Source organism: Lates calcarifer, linkage group LG17 (genome assembly GCF_001640805.2).
Source record: "Lates calcarifer isolate ASB-BC8 linkage group LG17, TLL_Latcal_v3, whole genome shotgun sequence".
NCBI classification, from domain to species: domain Eukaryota; kingdom Metazoa; phylum Chordata; class Actinopteri; family Centropomidae; genus Lates; species Lates calcarifer.
This window is the reverse complement of record NC_066849.1, coordinates 25379592-25403075: the sequence shown is the minus strand read 5'-3', so window position 1 is coordinate 25403075 and position 23484 is coordinate 25379592. Positions and strand designations below refer to the sequence as shown.

The window sequence follows — 23484 nt, the reverse complement described above, 5'->3', positions numbered from 1 at the left end:
TTTTTTCCTAATTAATTTTACTTCTCCTCTGGAGGTAAATAAACTGGAGGATTGAAGGTAAAAAGAGGTCAGAAATTCTGATTTTTGAAGTTTAATTTTAGAAAGTTTAATGTTAAGTTTTATTTTTGAAGGAAGTGCACATACATAATTGTGTGGGAGACTGTTTCAGAGATTGGAAATGAGCACAAAACACAGCCAGGTTGTATGAATCAGACCACTTATCACATTTACTGTATGTAGGTAGATAATATATGTTATCAGGTGCAAAATCAAGCTTTAAAATCAAGTTTCTAACCATGTTAACATGGTGTTTTTCATATTATATCATGAGCAAAATAAACATGGGTCTGACTGAGGCTAAAGCAGAGTTTTTGTTTAACTTTTTATGTGGGAAAACCATATCAAACACTACTTTAAAACGTGTCTGGAGGAGAACGTTAACATGTTTTCTGTACCTCTCAGTAGCCACTAGCTCTCCCTCTCTTTCCTGTTCATCTCATCATCTTTGTCGTCTTTTCCAGATCTTTCCAGGTCTGATTCTGTCGGACATCAAACCAGCCAAGAGGATGAAGTTTAAGACGGTGTGCTACCTGCTGGTGCAGCTCATGCACTGTAGGAAGATGTTCAAGGCTGAGATCCCCTTCTCCAACGTCATGACCTGTGAGGATGACGACAAGGTGTGTGACATTTGTGTGTTACATATATATATCTATATCTATATTGTATGAATATAGAAATAGGTCAGGTTTTATATGCTTGCATGCATGTGTGCACAACAACTGTACATAGTAGATATGATTATTTCTGGGTTACATAGTAGGAAAAAAAATCATTTTAATGGGTTTGTATGTCCATTTGTGATGGAGTGAAATCCTGCTTGGATTCCTAATCTGCTACACACACACACATATACACTGTCACAGGGACACACACAAACAGTAATCTGGATTTCTAGATTTCGCAGCATCATAAGCACTACAGCATGCCTGCATTATAACTACTTGTAGAAAAGTAAGCCAGTGGAATAGATATTATGATCAATTTTTAATGTAAACTCACTTCTCTTAAGCTCTCACAGTGTGTGTTTCTTTGTGTATATGTGTACTTTTGTGCGTATGTATGCCCCAGCTGATGTTTCAATGTGAACGTGAGCTTTGATTTCATGTGTTTCTCACTGTTTTTGTGAGCATATTTACTCTTAAACCACTGTGACGCAGCAGTGAGTCCGTCACAGTGCCGCTGGTTTGGAGATTGGTGTCGTGGCGTCGCAGGGTCGAGCTGTCAGAAATAGCCTACTAGCTGTAATCCGCCCAAACTGTGTGAGCTTGGCCAGGCATTAGTACTTCATGATTCTGACGAGGTTGCATTATGACTGCTGGTAATCACCCACAGCCTGGTATCATCTCCTCTAATAGCATTAGCCACATTGTTACATGATTATCCAAGTAGCCAAAATCCTAGTATTATAACACAGAGGAATTTTATAATAGAATTATGACGCTGCAAAATGTTTGGGCCAGCGAATATTGAATCTTCAGATTTTTGATGACGTAGAAGAGCTTTACTTGTTGCTTAGTACCACCACTTTCTAATGAGTGCAGGCAGTTGCTGTTGGTTTCAAGCAAAACAAGCCTGTTTTCGTTGAAGGTAAGAAGGTACAGCTGTGTGAGGTAAAACCTAGTCCAGTCAGAAAACTGCTGAATAAGCGCTAGTGTCTCCAAAACCCATAAATGATCAGTAGAGGTATTACAAGTTCTTAATTCCTGCCCAACAAATGTATAATTCTTGATAACAGAGCAGTGACTCCCAACCTGGGGGTAAAGAAACTTCCTAAGGTGCCACAAGGCAATTAGCAGTGTAGGACAGCAGATAAAAATACATAAATGAAAAACTAAATTTATGTTTATCTTTTTTAATGCTCCTTTAAGCTTTAATTTTTGTCAATTAAGCCAAAAAACAACCAATAAAGTGCCATTATGTACTATTTTCTGTCACTAGTACACACCCAGACATGACAGCAATGTACTAATATTCTGTTTTATTCCACAATACAGGACACTCTATATTTTACAATTTTCCTGAAACAAGGGAAACCGCATCAGGAGTGAACCCCATTTGCATTTTTATGATAAACACCTTAAGACTTGATGGATGAAAATAAGAGTCAATTACTTGTTAAGATGGATGTCGAATCTGTAGGAACACAACAGCGTAGGAGCAGAATTATATTATGATCTCTGTATCACCTCCAGTGAGACTGAATGATTGAGTGAGAGAAACACTCTGTTTTTAATTTACTTTTGTAGAAGCAGGTGTAAATTTGAAGACTACTTCACATTGTATTTTTAGCACAGAAGTTGTACAATACTTAAAAATGGAAAACTCACACTAAGGGCTTCTAATAATACCTAAGTGAGACTATAAATAAATACAGTACTGTATATACTAGCTCTAAGCCAGTTAAAGCACAATGAATTACATGGATTACAGTATACAATATCACTGCTGTATAGCAAACTGTGTAATGTGTAAGAATAACTTATTTGGTTTTTGGATGGACCTCATATCAGTGCTGTAAATATATGGCTTTGTGCAGTCTGTTGCATAGATAATTCTGGATATTTTCAGCTTGGGCCTCACTTAAGTTGTTCATGGCATCATGACAACCAAGCTTCATGAAAAGCATCTCCACAGGATGCACCCGGGGGACCTATGCAAACTCCATCAAACCCAAAACACAATTAAAACACACAGTAACATTCACACCACACTGGAATCTGCTTACATCTCTACAACTATTGCCTGAAGCTTCAGTATGTTGTGGCATTAGTGTTAAATTAATTTTTTCTAACCAAGACAGTGTTTCACTTCACTGTGGAAGAGTTTGACAAGTTTGCTCTAAAATTACTAACTCATTTTTGTGAATTTCAGCTGTTATTTTAGATTAATGCTAATATTATACAGCATATCACAATGCTAAGTGGACCTGCAAGTAATGATTATTTGTATTATCGATTATGCTGTTGTTTTTTCAATCAACTGTTTAATCGTTTAGGCTACAAAATGTCAGAAAATACAAGAATGTAACATTAGCACTGGTAGTACTAACGCGTCTCCCACGTTGGAATAAGGGGTGTTGTCCAATTCTTCCCGTTCACATTTCTAATTTAGCACGCCAATGTTACCAATTTAGCATGGTAACATTAGCTGCTATAACTTACTACCAACTTGCTAATGTTTGCAAGCTAGCATTAGCACCACCACGGGCAGTTACATCCAAACCAAGAGAGCTAACCTCCTTGGAATAATGTGTGAACATCCCCAAGTTGTAATAAAGTGTGTTTTCCGATTCTTCCCATTCACATTAGCTAGTATAACATACAACTACCTTGCTAACTATGATAATATTTACCACGGGTAGTTGCATCTACCTGTTGTTACCATTCACATTGCTAACTAAGTATGCTAATGTTAACAACTTAGCACGGTAACACTCGCTATTACAACCTGCAACTAACTTGTCAACTAAGACAATGTTTACATGCTAGCATTAACACCGCCTCGGGCGTCTGTGTCGAACAAACAGAGCTTACCTTGCAAAGATATGCCGAGACTCCCATGTCGTTGTCCAGAGGCCTGTACTACGAAGCAGGATTTGCGGTTAGCGAGGTAACTTCAAGTTTAACTCTCGGTTTTCAGTCTAACGACGGTGGTTCACTTCCTGTCGTGGTAAATCACCATGGTAACTTATGCTGAACGGCTAACCTGCTCCGGAGCAGGTTAACTTCAGAGGATCAGATCGAAAGCTGTCAACAGAGTTTACAATAAAGTGAGAATTAATACGTTTCTGAATGAAATAATAAGTCTCTGAATGAAGTTTCTGAATGAAACTTATTATTTAAGTTTCTTTTACGTGGTAACATCGGCATTTCGACATGCTAACATGCGGAAGTGATTTTCATTAGCATGCTAACGGTTGCCAACAGTACACCTGAGGCTGACACAATACCTAGCTTAATTAACCAAGCTTAATCAACATGGTTAGAATAAGGTAGGTAAAATAAATGCTACTCACATGCTGTTGTGAAAAAGTTAGCAGGACTGGAAGAAGTATGAGCAGGTTTGGAGGCAGTTGCTGGAACTAGCCAGCTAACAATCACTCTCTCTGCTTTCAGCACATAGATACAAACAACTTTGCTGATCTAAAGTGAACTTGCAGCGCCTGTAGTCACATTGGTTTTAGTGCAGCAGATATTTTGGCAGCAAAGTTAAGCACGGAAAGCACTGGTGTAATTACTAACATTAATCAAGGCTGCATTACATTTAAGTTTACCAGTCTCGGGGCAATAGTTGCTCACTGGCTTACTGCGAACAGAAGCATCATTAAGGTTATTCATTATTACACTGGTGCTTTAGCTAACACAAGTCTCAAATGTGAGCCAAGAAATGTCTATACGTAGGTAAATAAAGCTGAGTCAAGAGCTGAGTCTGAGATGGGCAGAATATATTCTAAATTTAGCCACTTCTTATCTCTGTCAGAGAAAGGTGCTTTTTCACCAATATCCAAGAAAGTGAAATCTCCCAGACTTGCATTTCCCATCTACAGTTTCTGCTGAATGCTGCTGCTTTACAGGTGTCCAGCCATTAAAAAAAGGCATCCATACTCTCACCTCCGTGCTCCCTGAATCATATTATTTGTTATGGCTCATTAACGCCTTCAACCAAAGACTATTAACCATCCCAGGGTTTTGTCTGAAGTGCCTTTTTGGTTGCAGCACCCAGACTGTGCAGCAGTTGGCCCTAAAAGCATCAGATTGGCTGAATCTGTTTCCATTTTCCAGAGTCATTTAAAACATATTTCTAGTCCCTTGCTTACAATTGTGGTTGTTCATTTTTTCTTTTTAATTATGCACATAACAGCACAAACAAACTAAGCAATCGAGGTAGCTGTAAAATGATAAAACAGCAGTTTCTGATTAAACAAAAAGGATCTTACTCTTTAATAAAAAGGTCTTTCTCTGTAGGAATCCTATCCATAATGTTGACACTTATAATAATAACAAAAACAAGCACTTTAGTGGACGTGGAAAACTGTGTGTATTCTTGCTCTTCTTGTGTAAAGTACAGTGAACAGTTCAAGTGTTACATAAACATACTTAGAGCTAAAGACCTAAGAATCTTAAGAATAGTTTTCTGGTATGTGATGAGTGTTACAGCCTCCCTGGGCCAGGCCAGGGTGGTAGTAGACTTTTCATCTTGTTCAGTTAACAAAACTCTACACATTCAGACATCAGACAAGGCCGGGGGGCCTCTGCAGAGACTGATTGTGTTGCCTCTCTGGTGTCTTGTCAGCGGCGGGCCCTGCGGACTGCGTCAGAGAAGCTGAGGAATCGGACGTCCTTCTCGGCCACAGCTGTGCAGCACTCACCAGGAACGCGGGTGAACCGGTACATCGGGCGGCTCATTGAAGCGCGGCAGACCGAGTCAGAGACATCAGACCTCAACTACATCACCCTGTTCTACAGGAGCAGAGACAGGGAGCGCAGGGTGAGGACACACACACACACATAACACACACACATGCACACATCTGCAGAGAGGCCAGCAACTTGGATTTCTATTTACAAAGGGATAAAGTATATACTTTCCTCATTACACATAAGGTAACATGCTTCGTGACTGCATCTCCCCCCTCTTATTCTCTCACATACACACCCTACACAGTGTCTAATTCTCCTTCTCCCCTTTCTCCCTCTCTCCCACGCCTGTTGTCTATGATGTCTGTGTGTGTGTGTGAGGAATCCACCCACCCTCTCAGGAGGGGGTGCAGATAATGATTTGGGAACGTCTGAGCGGCACACGTGATATCTTTCTCCTATGTGTGCGTGGGTAGAGCCATAAAGGAGACGCAGAACAGGGACGGGTTTGTGTGTGTCTGTGTGTGTCAGTATCTGTGTCTGTGTGCAATCTAGACATTCAAACTGATAGCAGAAGAATTAAAACCCAATACAAAGTAAAAACTAGTTAATTGTGTCTAATTTTTTAAACATACTTTATGTCTGACTGTTCAATATGCCATCAGCAGAAAAAGAAATAAAGGCAAATTAGTATAAAGAGTTTATTTACTCCCACACAGTAAAAAGATTTCTTTCATTGGGAGCTGGAAGAGTTCAGGACACAAATTCAGATCTAACTGTGCACCAGATCTTTAGAAGTTATTCTTTATTCAAGCGTGAGAAAAATGATATTTTTCTGGAGCATGTGTTAAAGCGTTTACAGTATATCCAGCTTCTTAAGGATGAGCAAACCTGAAAAATCTAGATGCAAAACTCTCTTATCTCATACAGAAATAAATTACGTAAGTTAATATTCCAGTGCAGGAGATCTGGTTTGATTCTGGATCTCTGTGCAAGCTGCCATCTATAGTGAGCTGTGTGCACTGTACTTTGTGAGTTCTCGTCTTAAACAACAGAAAGACAGAAACTTAATGTCATGTAAAATCGACTGCAGAGCAGTGTTGCTCATTTTCCCTGCGAATGGCTCCGGGGGTGTCAGCTGTTTCGGTTCCTTGGTTCATCAACTCTCTGGTGGTGAAATATGGTGACAATTAATGTTTGAATTAATCACAATGAAATGTAATACAAACATTCAGAGTTGATGTGAACTTTTTAATTTTCAGTTTTATCTACAGAGCCAACATTTCAACTTGCCCAGCGCTTGAGTTCATAACAAGATCCCTAAGGAAATTCATATGAGATTCAGCTGCAGATTGCGATTAAAAGTAATAAAACATGTTACATGTTAAATTAGTGTTTGCTCAATAACTGTACAACACAGCAACCACTAGAGGTCAGTAAAAAACAACATTATCAGGGGTTACTCTTTGCAAAACAGCTCCTCTAAACTTCCAACCTTATGACCTTAATCTGGGACGATGACAGTTGATTTAAGGTGCTTGGTATTTACAGAGTTCCCATCCCTCTGTCCTTTTCGTTTGCTGCTTCTCATACAGTGAATGAGTTAACAGCAGGTGGACTATGCTTGAGGTTGAGTCTAGAGGTGAAGCTCCATCTACACTCCAGATATCACATGCTGAAATGCCACTGAAGGGTGCATCAAAAAGGCAGTGTACTTGCGATCAAAGTTTAATTTAGTTTGACTGTGGCTATAAACCATGGCGCTAAATTAGGCTAAAGTTTCATGTCTCTGCAGGTCTACAAAGAGCAGGGTGGAATGGGTAACCATAGGTCGCTCTTTTGCAGCAGAGTTAACAAGCACATCATACTGGCCTGAGCGTTAGGAAAGCTGATAGTTTGATCCAACTTCTGCTGCTAACGAAAAAGAAAACACATGGAAATGTCATATTTCAACCATGCAACCGTCTCCCACAGACCTACCTGTGTATTTACTGCGGCCTTGAGAAGCATGTTCCAGCCTTAACACAGAACACACTCTCCTCTGAAATAATGGCCTGGATAGATGAACACTTCTCATGACATTTTCTCTCCTCTTTGTCCTTTCTTAGTATCACCAGGTGTATGACGACCATTTCATCAGTGCAGTGGTCCTCTCTCTGATCCTCGCTGCCCTGTTTGGCCTTATCTATCTGCTAATGATCCCACAGTAAGTACACACACATACACCTCTTCCACATTTGCAGTTTGTCCATTCGTGTAGCATAATTGGATCGATCTTGCCAGGGTTGTAGTGACACAATTAGACGGGAAGGTGTTTTCACTGCAGTCAGTGGAAAAGTGGGAAAGCCCCTCTCACTCTGGTCTCTACTCTCATCTCCCAGGGGGATGCTGGTGCTGCTGCTGCTGGTGCTGTGTGTGTGTTTCCACGTGGCTTGTGTCATGTACCTGCATCTCACCAGTGTTCAGGTAGGACTCCCACACCTCTGTGTGTCCTCTGTCAACAGGGCCTACACTGATTATGACTTTTTAGCATTGTTATCGCCCTCTTCGATACAGCTGAGTGGCAAAACAAGCTAACACCTGCCTGCTATAAACAGGTATTGCTGGAAAAACCAAAGACGATAATAAGAAGTAAAGATTTGTACAATTTACTGGACTGTGAGTGGTCTGTAGACATTGAATGTGACTCATAATTGGGTTTCCTGATTTTTATAGTCTGTAAAATAAAACAGAATCCGGTGAAAACCAGCCCCTAATATTATCTCAGAGCCAAAGATGACATCCAAAGATCTCGTTTTGTTTGACCATCAGTCCAAAACTCAAACACATTCAGTTTACTATGAGATAAAACAGAAAAAAGCAGCCAAACCTCGTATTTGGAAGGGGTAGAACTACTGAAGATAAATGACTTAAATGATTCTCAAATTGTGGCTGATGCATTAATTGACTAATGTTCTTGGCTCTATGTTACATTTAACATTGTCTGGCAGTATTTTAAGGAATATTTTGACATTTTGTGAAATATCTATGCGTTTCTTGTTGAGAGTTAGATGAGAAGATTGGCAGCAGGAAGTTAGCTTAGCATAAAGACAGCGTGTCAGCTAATAAAATCCACCTGCCACCACCTCTAAAGCTCAATAATTAACACGTTACATGTTATTTCCAGCTTCCATTCTTTATGCTAAGCTAAGCTAGTGATATTAATTATTGGAATTTTCAGCTTGAAAATCCTGAGTTTCATTCAGAAAACTATGTGCTTGTTTAGGTAACAGTCTTCAGTGGACTGTGAAAAATGTTTACCCGATGGTGTATCTTTCTGAACCTTTATACCCAGTACACTGAGCAACAGCAATATACTGTTTGAGCACAGTTTTACATAACCATCACTACAAAGTTTCCAGGCCACAGCCCCATAAACTCAGGGGGCTGATAAAATGTACAGTATAATGTACCAGCGTAATTTTATCTGATGAAAAAAGTGATAGACAGCATGCAGGATTAAGAGTTTTTAAAGTAATTTGTTCTCTGTAAATGCACAACCACAGATATTCAGGCGGGAGCAACCGTGATGACACCAGGTCCGTACCCTCTGTATGACACTGTGGCGTCACGCTACATTGAACTGTCATCATATCCTTTCAGCGTCCCCTCTAATAGGCCCTGCGCATAATGAACCACACCGCACAAAATGCACTCATTTCATTTCCACTCCTGGCTAATGATGTGTCCAAAATGCTATTGAGGTAGATAAACAGGTGCTTCATTTACCGGCTCGTATCTGTTCACCAATCCTCCTCACCCCTCTCCCCGTCTCTTTCCTCTGGTTTTTAGTGCCAACCAGGCTGCCTCACCATCCAGATCCGAACAGTGCTGTGTGTGTTCCTCGTTCTGCTCACCTACTCTGTTACCCAGGCCTGCGTGGTAAGTCTGTGTGTGTGTTGATCCCAACCAGTAGTTTTTAAAAAATATCTAATAACTATTTAAGCTGAAACTGATATCATTTGACACCCAGTCAAAGTGCTTTAAAGAGTAGTAAAGTAATGTGTGTTAGAAATAATTTATTAATTGCCTTAATTTACTAATTAAAGGGGTCTAGGTATCATATAAGAGCTTAAAAGCCTGTATAAATAGAATGATAATAGAATAATAGAGTGCAAAAAAGCACTTGAGTCAGAAACAGTGTCATTATTTCTTTGTTCATCCAGCAGACTACAGTGTTTACAAGTCTCTGCAGTGCATCGAGTTGGCAGAGTAACACATCACAGCCGAGCAGATGGTGCTGCAGAGTCTCAGAAGAATACAGCATTTATTGTTCGAGTGTAAAATACCCATTAAAATATTTTAAACGCCAAATTGGTTGGTGTCAGCGTCGGCTCCCAGAACTCAGTCCAGGATCTAATGTGTGTAGCCTACTGTACTCATAGCGGTGCTATGAGCTAAATGCAAACGGTAGCATGCTAACACACTCACAACAACGTGATGTTTAGCAGGTTACACTGTTCATCATCTTAGTTTAGCTCTTTAACCCACTAATATTGATTGTACAAACATTCACTCTGGATAAAATGTAATCATCTAAACAAAAAACCTCCAGCGCTATTATCAGGTCACAAGATTATTTGGCTAAATACCTGCAAAACTAATCGCATGACCTGTGACAATGACCTGCCAACTAATGGCAGGATGCGATTAGCTTAGCTTAGCTTAGCATAAAGACTGGAAACGGGGGAAACAGCTGTCTGGTTCTGTCTATGTAATTGTCTTTGTCTTGTTACTTGATTAAAGGAGCTATTTGTAAGTTTTGCTACTGCTACATAGCTAGCATTAGCATCAACAACAGCCATTTACTTACTAGTCTAGAAGAAATGCTGTGAGTTAAACATCAAACTTCATTCGCCGTCTCCAGTGACCGTTTGTTTCTAGCTTTATCACTTCTTCTGCTGATGTTAGCATGCTAACCAGCTAGCGCTGGCCTGTCTCATCACTTTCCGATAGTGACCCACTGTAGCATCCATACGTATTAACTTCTGGCTGAAGCTTTTGGCAAGTGACCATCACCACCACCTGCTCCTGGCTCATTTTGTTGATCAATTAATTGATTATCTAACTAGTTTCAGCGCTAAACCCTTGTGAAATAGATTAAATCCACCTTTCCAACAGGATATACAGTTGTTTATTTCATTATTATTTTATCAATTTAACCCCTTTCTCCAGGTGGGATGTGTTCCTTGGGGGAAGGTCAGCACCAACTCCAGCCGCTTGGTGGAGGACGTCCCTGCAGACGTGCTCGGCGTCGGACCCTCCAACAGCACGGCGCCTGACAGGGCCTGTCCCAACATGGCGTACGCCCTGCTGTCCTGCGTGGCCGGCACCCTCACTGTCGTCCCTTATCTCCGAGTGTCCTCTCTCCCCAAGATCCTCCTGCTCCTCCTCCTCTCTGTCACCTACACCGTCGTCATGGAGACCAGCGGCTATCGCCAAGCTGTGGGGTGAGGCTGAGCCGCATGTGATGCGATGTTTAATATGCAAAAGATATGTGTGTGTAGTCAAGTTTGCTTATCTGTGTGTGGTACGGCTGCAACTAACAATTATTTTCATCATGATTTTTTTTAAATCATATGAAATTATATTAAACTATTAAAAGAAATCCTCCATTTAGTTTCTGTGTGTGTGTTTTTCAGCGGCGGTTTTCTCCACACGCGAGGTTATGACCCTGTGTTGGCAGTCTTGCTGTTTTCTGGAGCTCTGGCTCTTCATTCAAGACAACTGGACCTGAAGCTGCGGCTCGACTATCTCTGGGCTACTCAGGTATGTGTGCGTACGTGGCTCTTAAGCAAGAAACTAAACCCCAGATAGCTCCTGATGTGTTAGGAAGTCACTCTGGAAAGAAAAGCTGGACTAAATGAAGGTATTGTGATGTCTTTTAAGGTGGCAGCAGCTTGGTTGGAGGGACAGTTTGGCCATTGATTGCAGGAATGCTGGTTCAAACCACCAAATACTCACATTTGAGAAGATGGTACCTGTGAATTTTTTGTTTTTTTGCTTAGAATATGACTTAAATGATTAGTCAATCACCAAAATTGTAGCCAATTGATTTTCTGGCAGCCATTTATTGATAAACTAATCATTTCAAGCCCCAGAGTCCCAGATGGTTTCTGGGTATCTGGGGAAATAATAATATAGTGGAGGTCAACGGGTGCCAAGTTTTTGTCACAGGGGTTAAACCAGCCGTACTCTGTCTTATTTCCAGATGCAGCCACAGAAATGTTGTCTTTGAATCCCATATTGGTTGAGCTCCAGCGGATAATAAATGTCATAGGCACTTCTACATCCAGAGAGCTCTTGTGCTGTGAAAAAAACTTCTTATGGAGTTATTTTTGTCTCTATTTGAGTCCTAGAGAGTTACATAAGGAGCAGCAGTAGCTCAGGTGGTGGAGCAGTTTGGGTGCCTCATACCTACACTAAACCACAAACTGCTGCTGTTTTGTATCGGAAGTTTTGCTTTTGTAGGGATGGTGGTTTGATTCCCCACATGTTTGTGTCCTTGGCAGACAACTGTCTGCAGAAGTTAAAAGTTATGTCAGGATCTAATGAATTTTTTATGGAGAAATAACCGTGTTTGGCTGTAATTGGGTCGTTTGTCAAGGAGGTGGCAGCACCTCGGCCCTTATTTGATCCCCCTCTCCTGATGTTTACATGTAAAGTGTCCTTGAGCATGACGCTGATGTCTGAAGGAAAAACTGGAAATTGCTTTGTCTGCTATAACATAGATGACCAGGCAGGTTGGCCATGAATTGCAGGAATAGTGGTTCAATCCCCAAACTCCTCCTGTCTATGTGTTGAATCGTCCTTGAGCGAGGTATAGATGTGGTCTGCACGTACGTGAATGCAATTTTGTGCCAGTGCAATTGGAATATTTCAGCCTGTTTTACAAATATTCTAAAGTCAAGTTTCATTTCTTTCTGTTTCAAGATACAGACCAAAAAATGCAGATATATTGTTATGTGACTTTTTAGATTTAGCTCTTAAACATCACGTTATTGACAGTTCAGCATTCATTTCCCTGTTAGTCCTTTGTGGATACAAATGCTCTTCAGTTAGGAATTATAATGTCAGTTTCTTCCTCTCTTTTAATGTGTATATTTATTTATTTTCAATATCTATTTGTATATTTTAAAAAAGATAGACTGTAATTTCTTTTTTAAAATCCTCAAACAGAGGAGCAGATTGATATATTATTGTATTTTTAAAAGAGGCTTTGGTTTTAGGCGTAAATGGTTCGATATGATGCATTTTTCCTGTGTGTTTGAGTTGTGTAGTTGTGTGTTTACATGCACAGTCTTGTACAGTCTCAGTGGATCATGAGAGCGTGTTTCTATTTTAGGAATGACAGTTGAACGTTTTGTCTTGTTTGCAAATCATTATCTCCCTCTAGTGATAAGGACAAGCAATTACATCTCCCTTTGAGCTCTGAGCTACAATGAAGGTTTACTGTGTTTAAACAACAGAGCATCAGTTTCACTTTGGATCTACATACTCACCTCCTCCCTCTCCACCTGTGTGTGTCCCGTCCAGGCGGAGGAGGAGAGAGACGACATGGAGAAGGTGAAGCTGGACAACAAGAGGATCCTGTTCAACCTGCTGCCGGCTCATGTGGCTCAGCACTTCCTCATGTCGAACCCCAGGAACATGGTGAGAATCCACAGTCATGTCCAGGCTCGTCCAACAGGGAATCTTCAGTCTGAAGGAGTTAATGTCTCTGAAACTAACAGAGCCGCAAAGAGCTTCCTGAAACACCCAGCAGGTGCTGGTCTGGTGATTTTATAGGTCAAAAGATGTCCAGACTTTGAACTTAAAACTGGGCTGTTTGTAGATATTTAGGTCAGTGATCTTCACTCTTTTTTTATTTGTGACTTCTTAATGCAAATATATGTTTACTTGTCCAGGCTGCATGTCAATTCAGTTCTATCAAAGAGAGATTTTTCCTTTCCACATTGTTTATTTTGCATAATTTAAAGGCCTGCAGAGGTTCAACTTTACAGTATTGTAAAGACAAAAAAATGGAGAAAAGTGTAAAAACAGAACAGAAAAATTTCTTTTTTACTAGTTGAGTACATTCAGTACATTATTATTTCATGTTTTAATATACTGCTAATGTAATCTCAATCTTTGAGAACATTAATTCCAGACCCTCTTGCTGCCTCATGGGTATAAGATGATGACAGGAGCTGAAAAAATATTTATCATCTCCTGACTCCTGTTCACTGCATGCTGAAACATCTAGAGTACTTACATTCTTTAAACAGTTACTCTATGGCTTCTCCTCTCACAGTGTTAAACCGGTGATGGTGTGTGTTTTTGCATTTGGATTGACACACACTGATATAAGAGAATAATCTAATAAACCAGACAGTTATAGCGGTAAAACATAATGTATGTTAATAACTGAAACTAAAGTAAATTTTAGTTTATCAGCTCTATACTGCTTTTATTTTTAATATCTGTATTTCCTGCTGCTGTCATAAAATATATTTCTCATAATCAGTAACAAATATCCCATTGAGATTTATTAATTTTATGCAAACAGAGATGCATTTGGTTAAATAACTCCCTTTACTAAATGAGATATTAAGATAACCGAGGAGATGATCATTAACAGGACGTAAACCTTTGTTTGTCTGGATATTATGAGATGATAAAGTTTTGTTCAAAAGTAGCTGAGATTTGCTGTTAATTGGACAGATTATTATTTGTAATTAGTTACACCTTTTCAGCGACCCATGTTGCTGTGAAACCTGAGGTCTATACGTCTAAAAATGTGTCTCACTGTGACTTGGATGCGTCTCCTGACCCATAAATCACCAACTCAGTGCTTATTAGCTGCTGTGAAATCTAATCTTATCATCTCAGGAACTCCACTTCAAGCTGGTAATCAGGTATTTTGGTGATGCTGATTAAAAGTAGAGAAGGTTACAGGCTCCTTTATTGTAAAGAAATCCTCTGTGTCCTGGCACTGTCTCAATCTCAATGTGGGAAAATGTCCCATCTGTGCAGGACAATGGCACAGCTTCCCTGACCATGTGTTGTGGTGTTAAAATGGACGTGTGAGCTGTCTGTGTCCACTGATTGATGAACATCCCCTCCACTGATCTCTGTTCCTTCCTTGGGTCCCCCCCTCCTCAGGAAGTGATGAAAACATACATCCTTTGGCCTGTGAATCAGGAAATGCACAGACCCTCATGAGGACAAGCTGGGTTTGTAAACAGTAAAGCTGAGTCCAGATTCTTTATGCTGCAAACTAAAAGTCTGGAAACTTTACTGAGTGCAAAGTTAATAACTGAATTTAATCTAATCTAAGCCACAAAAACGATATATGTTTATTTCTATATGGACAGAAACAGAAAATGTTCCATAATTGCAGTCGGGAGACATTTTGAACCAAAAAAATTAGAAGCAAATTCACATCCTGATGTTCATATTTAGAGGTTTTGTGAATAAAATATACATTAAATTTGCAGAGGAGTCGTTTTAATTGCAAATGTTTTCATTAATCAGCATATAAGCAAGAAAACATTTAACTTTCCCCTTAGTTTTCTTCTTTCTTTTCATGTCTTGTTACATATATATATATATGCTGAAGTCTGTTATTATCACTGCAAAGCAGAGTGACATTCATTTGGATGGTGATTGTGTGGGTAAATACAACAGAACTACAGCATCATTAGGACACAGCTTTGATGTTGCGAGCCAGAATTGAGCCTATTTAGCACATTAGCATAAAATCTGGGCTAAATTGTAGCATAATGAGCTCCAGAACTGCCAGAACCTTGACCAGACTAATATGCAAAATGACCCCAGAGCAGATGAAAGGAACATTTAGGAATTACTACGCACTTTTAGTTGAGTTGGAAGCAAAAAAAAAAAAAAAAGATTAAAAGAGAAATGGTCAAAGTTAAAGCAGTAGAGGCTGAAATATCCAGACATCCAAGATCCATGATACATGTAAATGCAGGTTCCTACATTTCCCATAATGCAGCGCGGGTCAGGTCAGGTGAATGCCCACATCTTTCAAACCAGTTTGTAACACAGAGCCTCTTTTTATTGTACAGTGCGTATTGTAGCTCTCCCCCTGACGAGTAAGCTCATCTTCACCATCATTAAAATTGGTGGAGTGTCTCTTTAAGTGAGTGAAGCCTTCAGATGTTTGAGATGAATAACTGCTTCAAACATAATAACAGCATTGTTTTTTGCTGTCATTATTATAAACAAATCCCCCGAAGAGATCAAAAACCAACAAGTGCTTCCAGTGTAACCACATTTACCTCGTCCCTCTGTGTCACAGAAGTCCATTATTATTCAAAAACTAATAAAGACGCAGCGGTCAGACGTTACTGAGCACGCTCAGGGTCATGGTATCAGTGTTTACAGTGTTTTTATGAAGAGATATCTCACCCAGATGCAGCAGTACATCGTTGTTCTATGGACAAATAACCACATACTGTATGTAGCCATAGGCCTCGGCCGGTTACTAGGTTAAATTCATTGTTGGTTTTGTTCTTTTCATGGGTTTTTCTCAACAACAATAAAAAGATAAAGCTGTTCCTATCCCCCAACAATCAGTGGGCTGTGCATCAGTCGACGCAGGGATCATCCGAGGCTCAGACTAGTAAACGCTGGGGACAGGAAGTGTGTTTCCGGCACATTGGTGACCCCACGGAGCTACAGTGTATAGAAAGGCTTCCTCTCTTTCCTCTGGGCTAAAGTTCACCCATACACTGTATTCATAACACAACGCAGTGGGACTCCTGGAATTCAAGGTTTCACTGCTGCAACATAACGATTGAAAACTCGCTCGCATTTCATCTGCAGGTACAGTGTTTACCTGGAAGCACGCTGCTCTGGTCCTTAATATAATCTGACTCCATTATTTCACCACAACAGAGATTTCTTACTGCTCGCTCCGTTTCTTGTTTTTATTGTGTTTTCTTTTGAAAATGTCCTCCCTGGTCGCCCAGCATCTTTCCATAAACATGATTTAAAACAGAAGTTCAGCCATTTTGTTCTCCAACTTACAGCCATGCCATAGTTTGTGTTTTAATTAGTCCTATTATATCCACATTTTTAGATTTCTGAATGGCTTAGTACCTGATTGGTGACACGGCTGCAGAGGAAATTACATTTTATGATTTAAAAAATTAGTTGAAATGAAATATAGTGAATTTCTAATCACAGTTTGGACGTGGGTGCCTCCCTGGTAGGTTTAAACAAACATCGTTAATTGACCTAAAGAGAGATAACAGCTGCTTCCAAAGGCAATGCAAAAATGTGGAAGGTAACCAGAAGTTAACTGTGTGCAATAAGGAGACAACTGGTGACATGCTGGTGACATTTGAAGGAAGAAAAATCGGACTCTCTTGCTGCGCTGGAACGAGATCATGAAGTCGTGGTTGAGCTTTAATAAGTTGAGGGAATGAGATGAGTGACTTGTGAACACAATAAGATTAATATTACTCAGCTGATTACTGACTTACTGGCAGGAGTATCATCAGTAGCTGCTTGCAAACATGAACAACTCTCAAATCTCTACGAGCAGTTTGTGTGAACTGACCCTTTAATGACCTGTGTTTTGTCCTTCACAAACCTCCAGGACCTGTACTACCAGTCCTACGCTCAGGTCGGAGTCCTGTTCGCCTCCATCGCCAACTTCAACGACTTCTACATCGAGCTGGACGGGAACAACATGGGAGTGGAGTGTCTGAGGCTGCTCAATGAGATCATCGCTGACTTTGATGAGGCGAGTAAAATACTTCATAAATCTGCCGGAGTTGTTTTTCCAGCAGGTTTCATGTCTCTTCTCTGTGCTCAGCCTGGAGAGAAGCCCTGGTGACTGAGGGTTTAGAAAATACTGTGTTTATTGATGCAGTGTAATAAGCAATGGTCGCGGCTGGGAAAGTCCTCCAAAATAAGGAATAACTTACAGATGGCTTCTGGCCTGCATGGATCTATAATCAGCAACAAAAAGCATTAATTTACTCCAATGCGCTAAAATAGTCTGTTTTAAATTGCATTTGGATTTGTTTGCCAACACAACCTATAATAATATATATGAACTTACTGGAATTTGTAATAGTAGTAATGTTTTCCTCCTGTTTTCTCCTCTCTTCTCCCCCTGCAGCTGATGGATAAAGAGTGCTACAGGGATATCGAGAAGATCAAGACCATTGGCAGTACATACATGGCTGCAGTAGGGCTGGTTCCTACGACGGCCTCCAAGGTACGCATGCAGAAGCTATATTTAGACCCTTTATGAGTTTTTATGTGTTTGCAGCACGTTTCGAAACTGTTTCTGAATGCACGCTGCATTTTTGAGAGGCCCGGTGTTTCCAGGTAAGGGATGTTGATATTCAGAACACTCGTCACGTTTTCTCTCCGCAAATCCTCCGTGAGGGATTAGCGGCCCCCTGTGGCGTCAGCATATTCTGCATTCGTAAAATTTCTTTAAATCCTGCAAAGCTGACAAACAAAAGGGCCCTTTCTGCAACTTCTGTGCAAACTTAACAGTGAGTCAGCGGTGGTTTTGCCTTTGGGGGGGAAAGCCCAGGTGCGTGGCTTTTGTGGCGGTTGTAGATAATAATGGGAATAATTAATGTCAGAGAGAAACGGAGGCTGATATCACTCCCTGCCTCAGAAATAAGCACACTTGTTTCTGCATTGTGTTCTTGATATGTGTGCGTTGTTCCGACTCTCAGGCGAAGAAGTCCATCACCTCACATTTATGCACAGTGTCAGACTTTGCCATCGAGATGTTCGACGTCCTGGACGCCATCAACTACCAGTCCTACAACGACTTTGTCCTGAGAGTAGGTGAGTGACAAGACACACACATGCAAACACACATACACTGATCTATATAAACACTGGTGTCAGAGCCTCTGTCCTGACCTATTGCACTGGACGCTGCCGACGCTCGGTGCCGGTAAGTTTGGTAGGAAATGCATCACAGAAAAGAGCGTTCCCCTCCAGGAAGCTCGTCACAGCGAGACCTGAAGTTCTGGGTTCCATTGTGTTGGGTATCCTGTGGGGAGCCTGCGACAGGAGCCCTTGTTTAATCCCTGCATAGCCTGGTGTACACAGTGCCATCCTGTCTGCAGACTGTGGGGCTCCATGTGTAAAAACTGCATATGTTTGTGTGCTGAACCCACTTTGCGGAAACGCAACTTTTGGTAATTTGCGTAAGACTACATTTGCAGAAAGAGCAGAAAAAGCAAACCGTGGTCAAAGTTTGGCCTACATATGTCATCCTGCAGCTCACAGTGAACTGAACCTCCAAAACTGTGGCTGCAAAAGATGAAGAAGAGGAAGCAATACCTTTGATTTGCAGTGACACACAATCAAAGTGGTGTAATTAGAAACAACTTCTTCTGCAACCCAGGAACAGCCACTGAGGTAGGAGCTGGTGGATCAATACCTACAGTCTTTCAGTTTCATCACTGTCCCGTCCAGCGTCCACATTATTTAAATAAAAGATGCACTTGTTGGTGTATTGCTGTCTTGAGGCAGCGCAAAGTGATTGTGCAACAAAAAAACCCTGCTCTGAAGTTAATTTACGGTGCGCATGATCAGGATAGAAACATGAGCACCAGTTAAAACACACTCATAATGAATTAAAAGAGGTAAAACCCGTTTTATGTTTAGACTGTTAAAACAGAGACCCTAAGTTTAAAGTGTTGGCATTAGCATCAATATGATCAAAAAAGAAAAAAACAGATCAGTCTCAGAGTAGATCACGGTCTGGTTGTGCAGCGATCACCTTGTCACACACACTTTTTATCACTTTTTCAGTTATCATTAAAAAAACAGTCCAGTATTTAAACATGCCTGTGATTCATTAATAAACTAAATTAGGAATAGATACATTATTAATGAGTCAGTATCAGCTCTGAAACAAAATCTGAAGTATCATCCGCCCGAAAAGAAGAACTGAGCATGAACCTAATGTCCAGGTCTGCAGTCTGGAATAAACTTCCCATGGAGCTCTTTCATCACAGAAGAATCTGTAAATATCACATTATTTTTCATGATTAAAAAACAGGGGAAAACTGGATTTAAAACTCCAGTTTGTAGCAGAAACACGTTGTTGTACAACCACTTATTGTCTTTATTTCATTCTGTACTCACAGGCACAGTGTGATCAGCAGTTAATTTACGTTTGCTCAACATTTTTCACATCCTCTCCGTTTCCATTCGGGACTTTCTGTTACTGGAAACATACTCTGAGCCGGCCTCGTCACACTGGGACCTCAGTTTATTGTGATCTGACTGAGAGCACTTGAGACTTTGACGTAGGACGACTGCCTAAAGGCCTGAACTGACAAAAGACTGGAGAGCAAAAAATGTTCAAGTGTCAAGTTTTGACTTGTTTAAATACTCGGCCTGGAGGTCTCAGCTCTGGTGGTGATCAGTGACGTCTTGCAGCAGGAAATATAAACATTTTTCGATGCGTCAGGATTTAGTCTCCATGTGGAAATGGAACTGGAGCCAACATGATCATTAAAAAAACCTTGACTAACCCAGATATTGTGGACTCTCTGCTTGTCCTCATTCCAGGAATCAATGTCGGCCCAGTGGTTGCAGGAGTGATTGGAGCCAGAAGGCCTCAGTATGACATCTGGGGAAACACAGTGAACGTAGCCAGCAGGATGGACAGTACCGGAGTACAGGGAAAGATACAGGTACAGTACTGCAGTCACTCTTTTCCTTTCTTCTTTTTATTTAACTACAAAACAGTCAGGCCAAGGAAAGAGTTCCGAGTTGGAAATCCGACTTCAGGGAGCGTTCAGCTGAAACTGTCTAGGAACTATAGGGAGGAGATGCAGACAGATGAACTGTGGTCACATGACTCCTCAGAGCCAGATAAGTTGTTTAATGCACAGATATAAGATTGACAAACTTAAAGTGATGAAGCAAACATTGAACTTTGGCTGCAGCCAGGTGTGAATGAGGAACAAGATTCTTTCCTTTGTCTTAAACTTTAGCTTAACTCTGACACGTGATGACTAACATCGTACCTCTGTGTTTCCTGTCCAGGTGACAGAGGACGTCTATCGTCTCATCACAGACTACTACGACTTTGTTTGCCGCGGCCAGGTCAGCGTCAAGGGCAAAGGTCAGATGCTCACGTACTTCCTGGAGGGGCGCAGGCAGGGCAGCAGGCTGTCTCAAACCCAGCAGCAGCAGCAGCAGCAGCAGCCCGGAAACGCCGAGCGCCGGTCGAGCGCGTTCGCCCACGGCAGCGTGTGCACCAGGCTGAGCCCTGCCCCGACCGTCACCACCTACGCCACCATCAGGACCCCGAGCCCGAGCGTGGCCAAACCGACCGCCTCCACCAGCACCACCAGGTACCTGCCCTCTGTCCCCACGGCAATGGTGTGACGGATGCTGTCTCCGTGGCGACCGTGGAAAACAAGACGAATGACAGTGGAGGTGGGGAAATGGCACCGAGACAGCAGCAGAGAGAAAGCTCATTTTTAAAGAGGAAAAGTTGTTCCCCGCTCTTCTTCTACTGTCTGTGCAACGCGGAGAGGCAGAGACACCGATCGTCCAACGGGAGGAGGCCTGAGCTCGGGCCCGGACTGCCGTTTAGGGACCGAGCGCGGCGGCCTCGATCGGACTCTCCCTCCACACCCGAACCCTGTTTGTTTGTTTCACACCGCGGGCTGTCGTGAACAGGACACAGGACGCTTCAGCCACGTTGCTCTGTAATCAATCAAAGGCCAAGGATGTCTCCAGGAAAAAAAATCATCATCAAAATAAAAAAACACATCGCAATGCACAATTGATAGTGTAGCACGCAAGCCTCAAACACATCCGGAAATTCCTCTAACTTCTTACTTTAGCCCTTTTCTCTCAGTGTAAAACCAAATCAGTGCTGTTGCCTTAGCGACCACTCCTCACAATGAGTTTCTTGCCATTTTTTTTTTTTTTTTTTGTTGCCTTTTAGATCCTTTATTGATTTATTGGACACCAGTTGAGATGAGTTAACTCCAGGGGCATCGCTGTCCATCAGATTATGTTTTTAAAGTGGATGAAGCCAAATGTAGAATTGTAAACATCAGTTAATGGTACAAACGTGCCAAAATATGACAGAGCATTGCCTTCGATTCATCATGTACCAGGTCGGCGATACAGTACGTTTCTGCCCCCCCACCCCTTTTTCACTGAAACCCTCCAATGGCACATGATTCCCTGAGCCGAGCCGCTCAGCGTCTTTAAGTGCACGACGCCACTGCTGCATTTCAGTCATGTTTGCTGTCTGTTTCCCTGTGATGCTTGACTTCCAGATTCTTCCTCGTCAAAGTGTAGCAATAAAGCAGTTTGTCTCCTCTCTCAGCCTCCTCACCCCCCCACCCCCACCCCTCCCTTGCATGCTGTAGCCAGCTGGATCCTATTTTGACCTGATAGTGTATGTAGCCAATAGAGTGTGCATAGCTAGCCACACCAGTCTGTATCTCTGTGGAGTTGAAGCATGACTTATAGAAATCTTATTTTCAGTATTGTGTGAGTGTGATTCCTTCCTCATGGAGTTATATTTAAAAAAGAAAACTTTTTTCTGCGTGCTTGTTTATTAAGAAATCTTTTCTATCGTTGAGATATTCTGTTCTACTATTTTTATGAACTAAAAGCTGCTTTGCTAGAGAAAAGAAATCTCTGTCTTTACGAGGAGACACCCAAACCTCCGTGTCTGGCTTCCTCACACAAAATCCAGATGATTTATTTTATGGTATAGCATGCTACTCACAGTACGGCTTACCACAGCCATTAACTCTCCTCTAATCTGTTCTAGCATGCACTGCCTGCCTGCAAAGCCCGTGGCTCTTAACATGCATGCTTTGATGAAACATTAATACAGGCCCGAGCAGCGGACACGCAGTGACTCTGGTTTAATGTAGTCCTCATGCATGCGCTAAAAGGTAGCGGTCCTCTTGAATGTAAGGTGCTTTCTTGACCCGTGTCTTCTTCTTCTTCTTCTTCTTCATGAGCTCGGTGTGCGAAACCTTTTTCGAGGACATATTTTCAGGATAGTTTGACATCAGGCCGGGGGTTCCTTCCTCCTCCCCGCTCCTGCTGTAGTCAACAGGTAGCTGGTTTATCAAATGTGCCAACCTATTTTCATAAACATATCAGAAACTTTTTTCGTGTTGAGCTGTAGCACAACTGAATGTGTGGCTACAGTGGTTGTGGATTTCCTTCTGTTGAATGCCTGTATTTTTACTGTTCCTTAACAGTTTTGTAAACTCAAAACGACGGCAAGTGTTGATTTTTGGGAGAGATTTATTTGGACACCATAACCTGACTGAAATGATGTTGTTGTACTTCTTATCATATTTCAAATAGATTTAAAGTCTATATAGTAGCTTGGATGCTTACTTTGAGTTTCTAAAAGGTTCAAAATGAGGATTTTTATACACTTGCTTTAAACAGTTGATGGAAAGTTGATGGAACGGAGTTATGTACGATATTTTTCCTGTAAATTGGATATTTTCATACTGTATGATACGGGTTTCAATTGTTATATGTAGGTATTACTAGCTATTATTGTACATTGTAGAGTCTTTTTCAGAGATATATTATGAATGATCAGATATTTGTCAAGTTTTTTGTTGAAGATGTATTTATTGAGATGTTTTATGTGAATGTAAATTTTGTTAAAGATGATATTTTATACTAAGTGTTTGCACTGCGATGATATTGACGTATTATAAAAATAAAGCCAGTGGGGACGTGTCTCCTGGAGTTAAGCACAACCCTTCCTGTGCTCATTCTCAACACACACACACACACACACACACACACACACAGTGCATATGGAGAGGCCATCAAACTCTGCTATTAAGTTACGTAACAGTAGAAAAACAGAGTAGCTGATGTAAGAAGTTTGAAGCAACATCGGGGTCAATGTCAGCCGGAGTCCAGCGGTGTTGTTTAGAGGGAGCCTCATGCTGATGTTACGAACACGTCTGCCACCAGAAAAACATGATGGCAGAGTTTCTGTACGTGGTGGAGAGTA

General features: G+C 41.2%; 1 protein-coding gene and 1 long non-coding RNA gene across 2 annotated transcripts in view; one reads left to right on the top strand and one right to left on the bottom strand.

Annotated features, from left to right (window-relative positions):
- Positions 1–3808, bottom strand: part of LOC108879607 (uncharacterized) — a 36666-nt gene extending 32858 nt beyond the window's left edge. The window contains exons 1-2 of the long non-coding RNA XR_001960371.2: positions 3594–3808; positions 456–658 (exon numbers count right to left, since the gene is read on the bottom strand). This is a non-coding gene — a long non-coding RNA (uncharacterized LOC108879607). The remainder of the gene's footprint in view (positions 1–455; positions 659–3593) is intronic.
- Positions 1–23214, top strand: part of LOC108879606 (adenylate cyclase type 1) — a 50435-nt gene extending 27221 nt beyond the window's left edge. Inside the window, exons 8-20 of the mRNA XM_018670937.2 lie at positions 522–677; positions 5353–5547; positions 7526–7623; positions 7799–7883; positions 9249–9338; positions 10632–10906; positions 11099–11225; positions 12993–13109; positions 17065–17211; positions 17593–17691; positions 18167–18281; positions 20025–20149; positions 20505–23214. Coding sequence (XP_018526453.1) covers positions 522–677; positions 5353–5547; positions 7526–7623; positions 7799–7883; positions 9249–9338; positions 10632–10906; positions 11099–11225; positions 12993–13109; positions 17065–17211; positions 17593–17691; positions 18167–18281; positions 20025–20149; positions 20505–20849 — 1974 coding nt within the window. The 3' untranslated portion in view covers positions 20850–23214. The remainder of the gene's footprint in view (positions 1–521; positions 678–5352; positions 5548–7525; positions 7624–7798; positions 7884–9248; positions 9339–10631; positions 10907–11098; positions 11226–12992; positions 13110–17064; positions 17212–17592; positions 17692–18166; positions 18282–20024; positions 20150–20504) is intronic.
- The last annotated feature ends 270 nt before the right edge of the window (positions 23215–23484 follow it).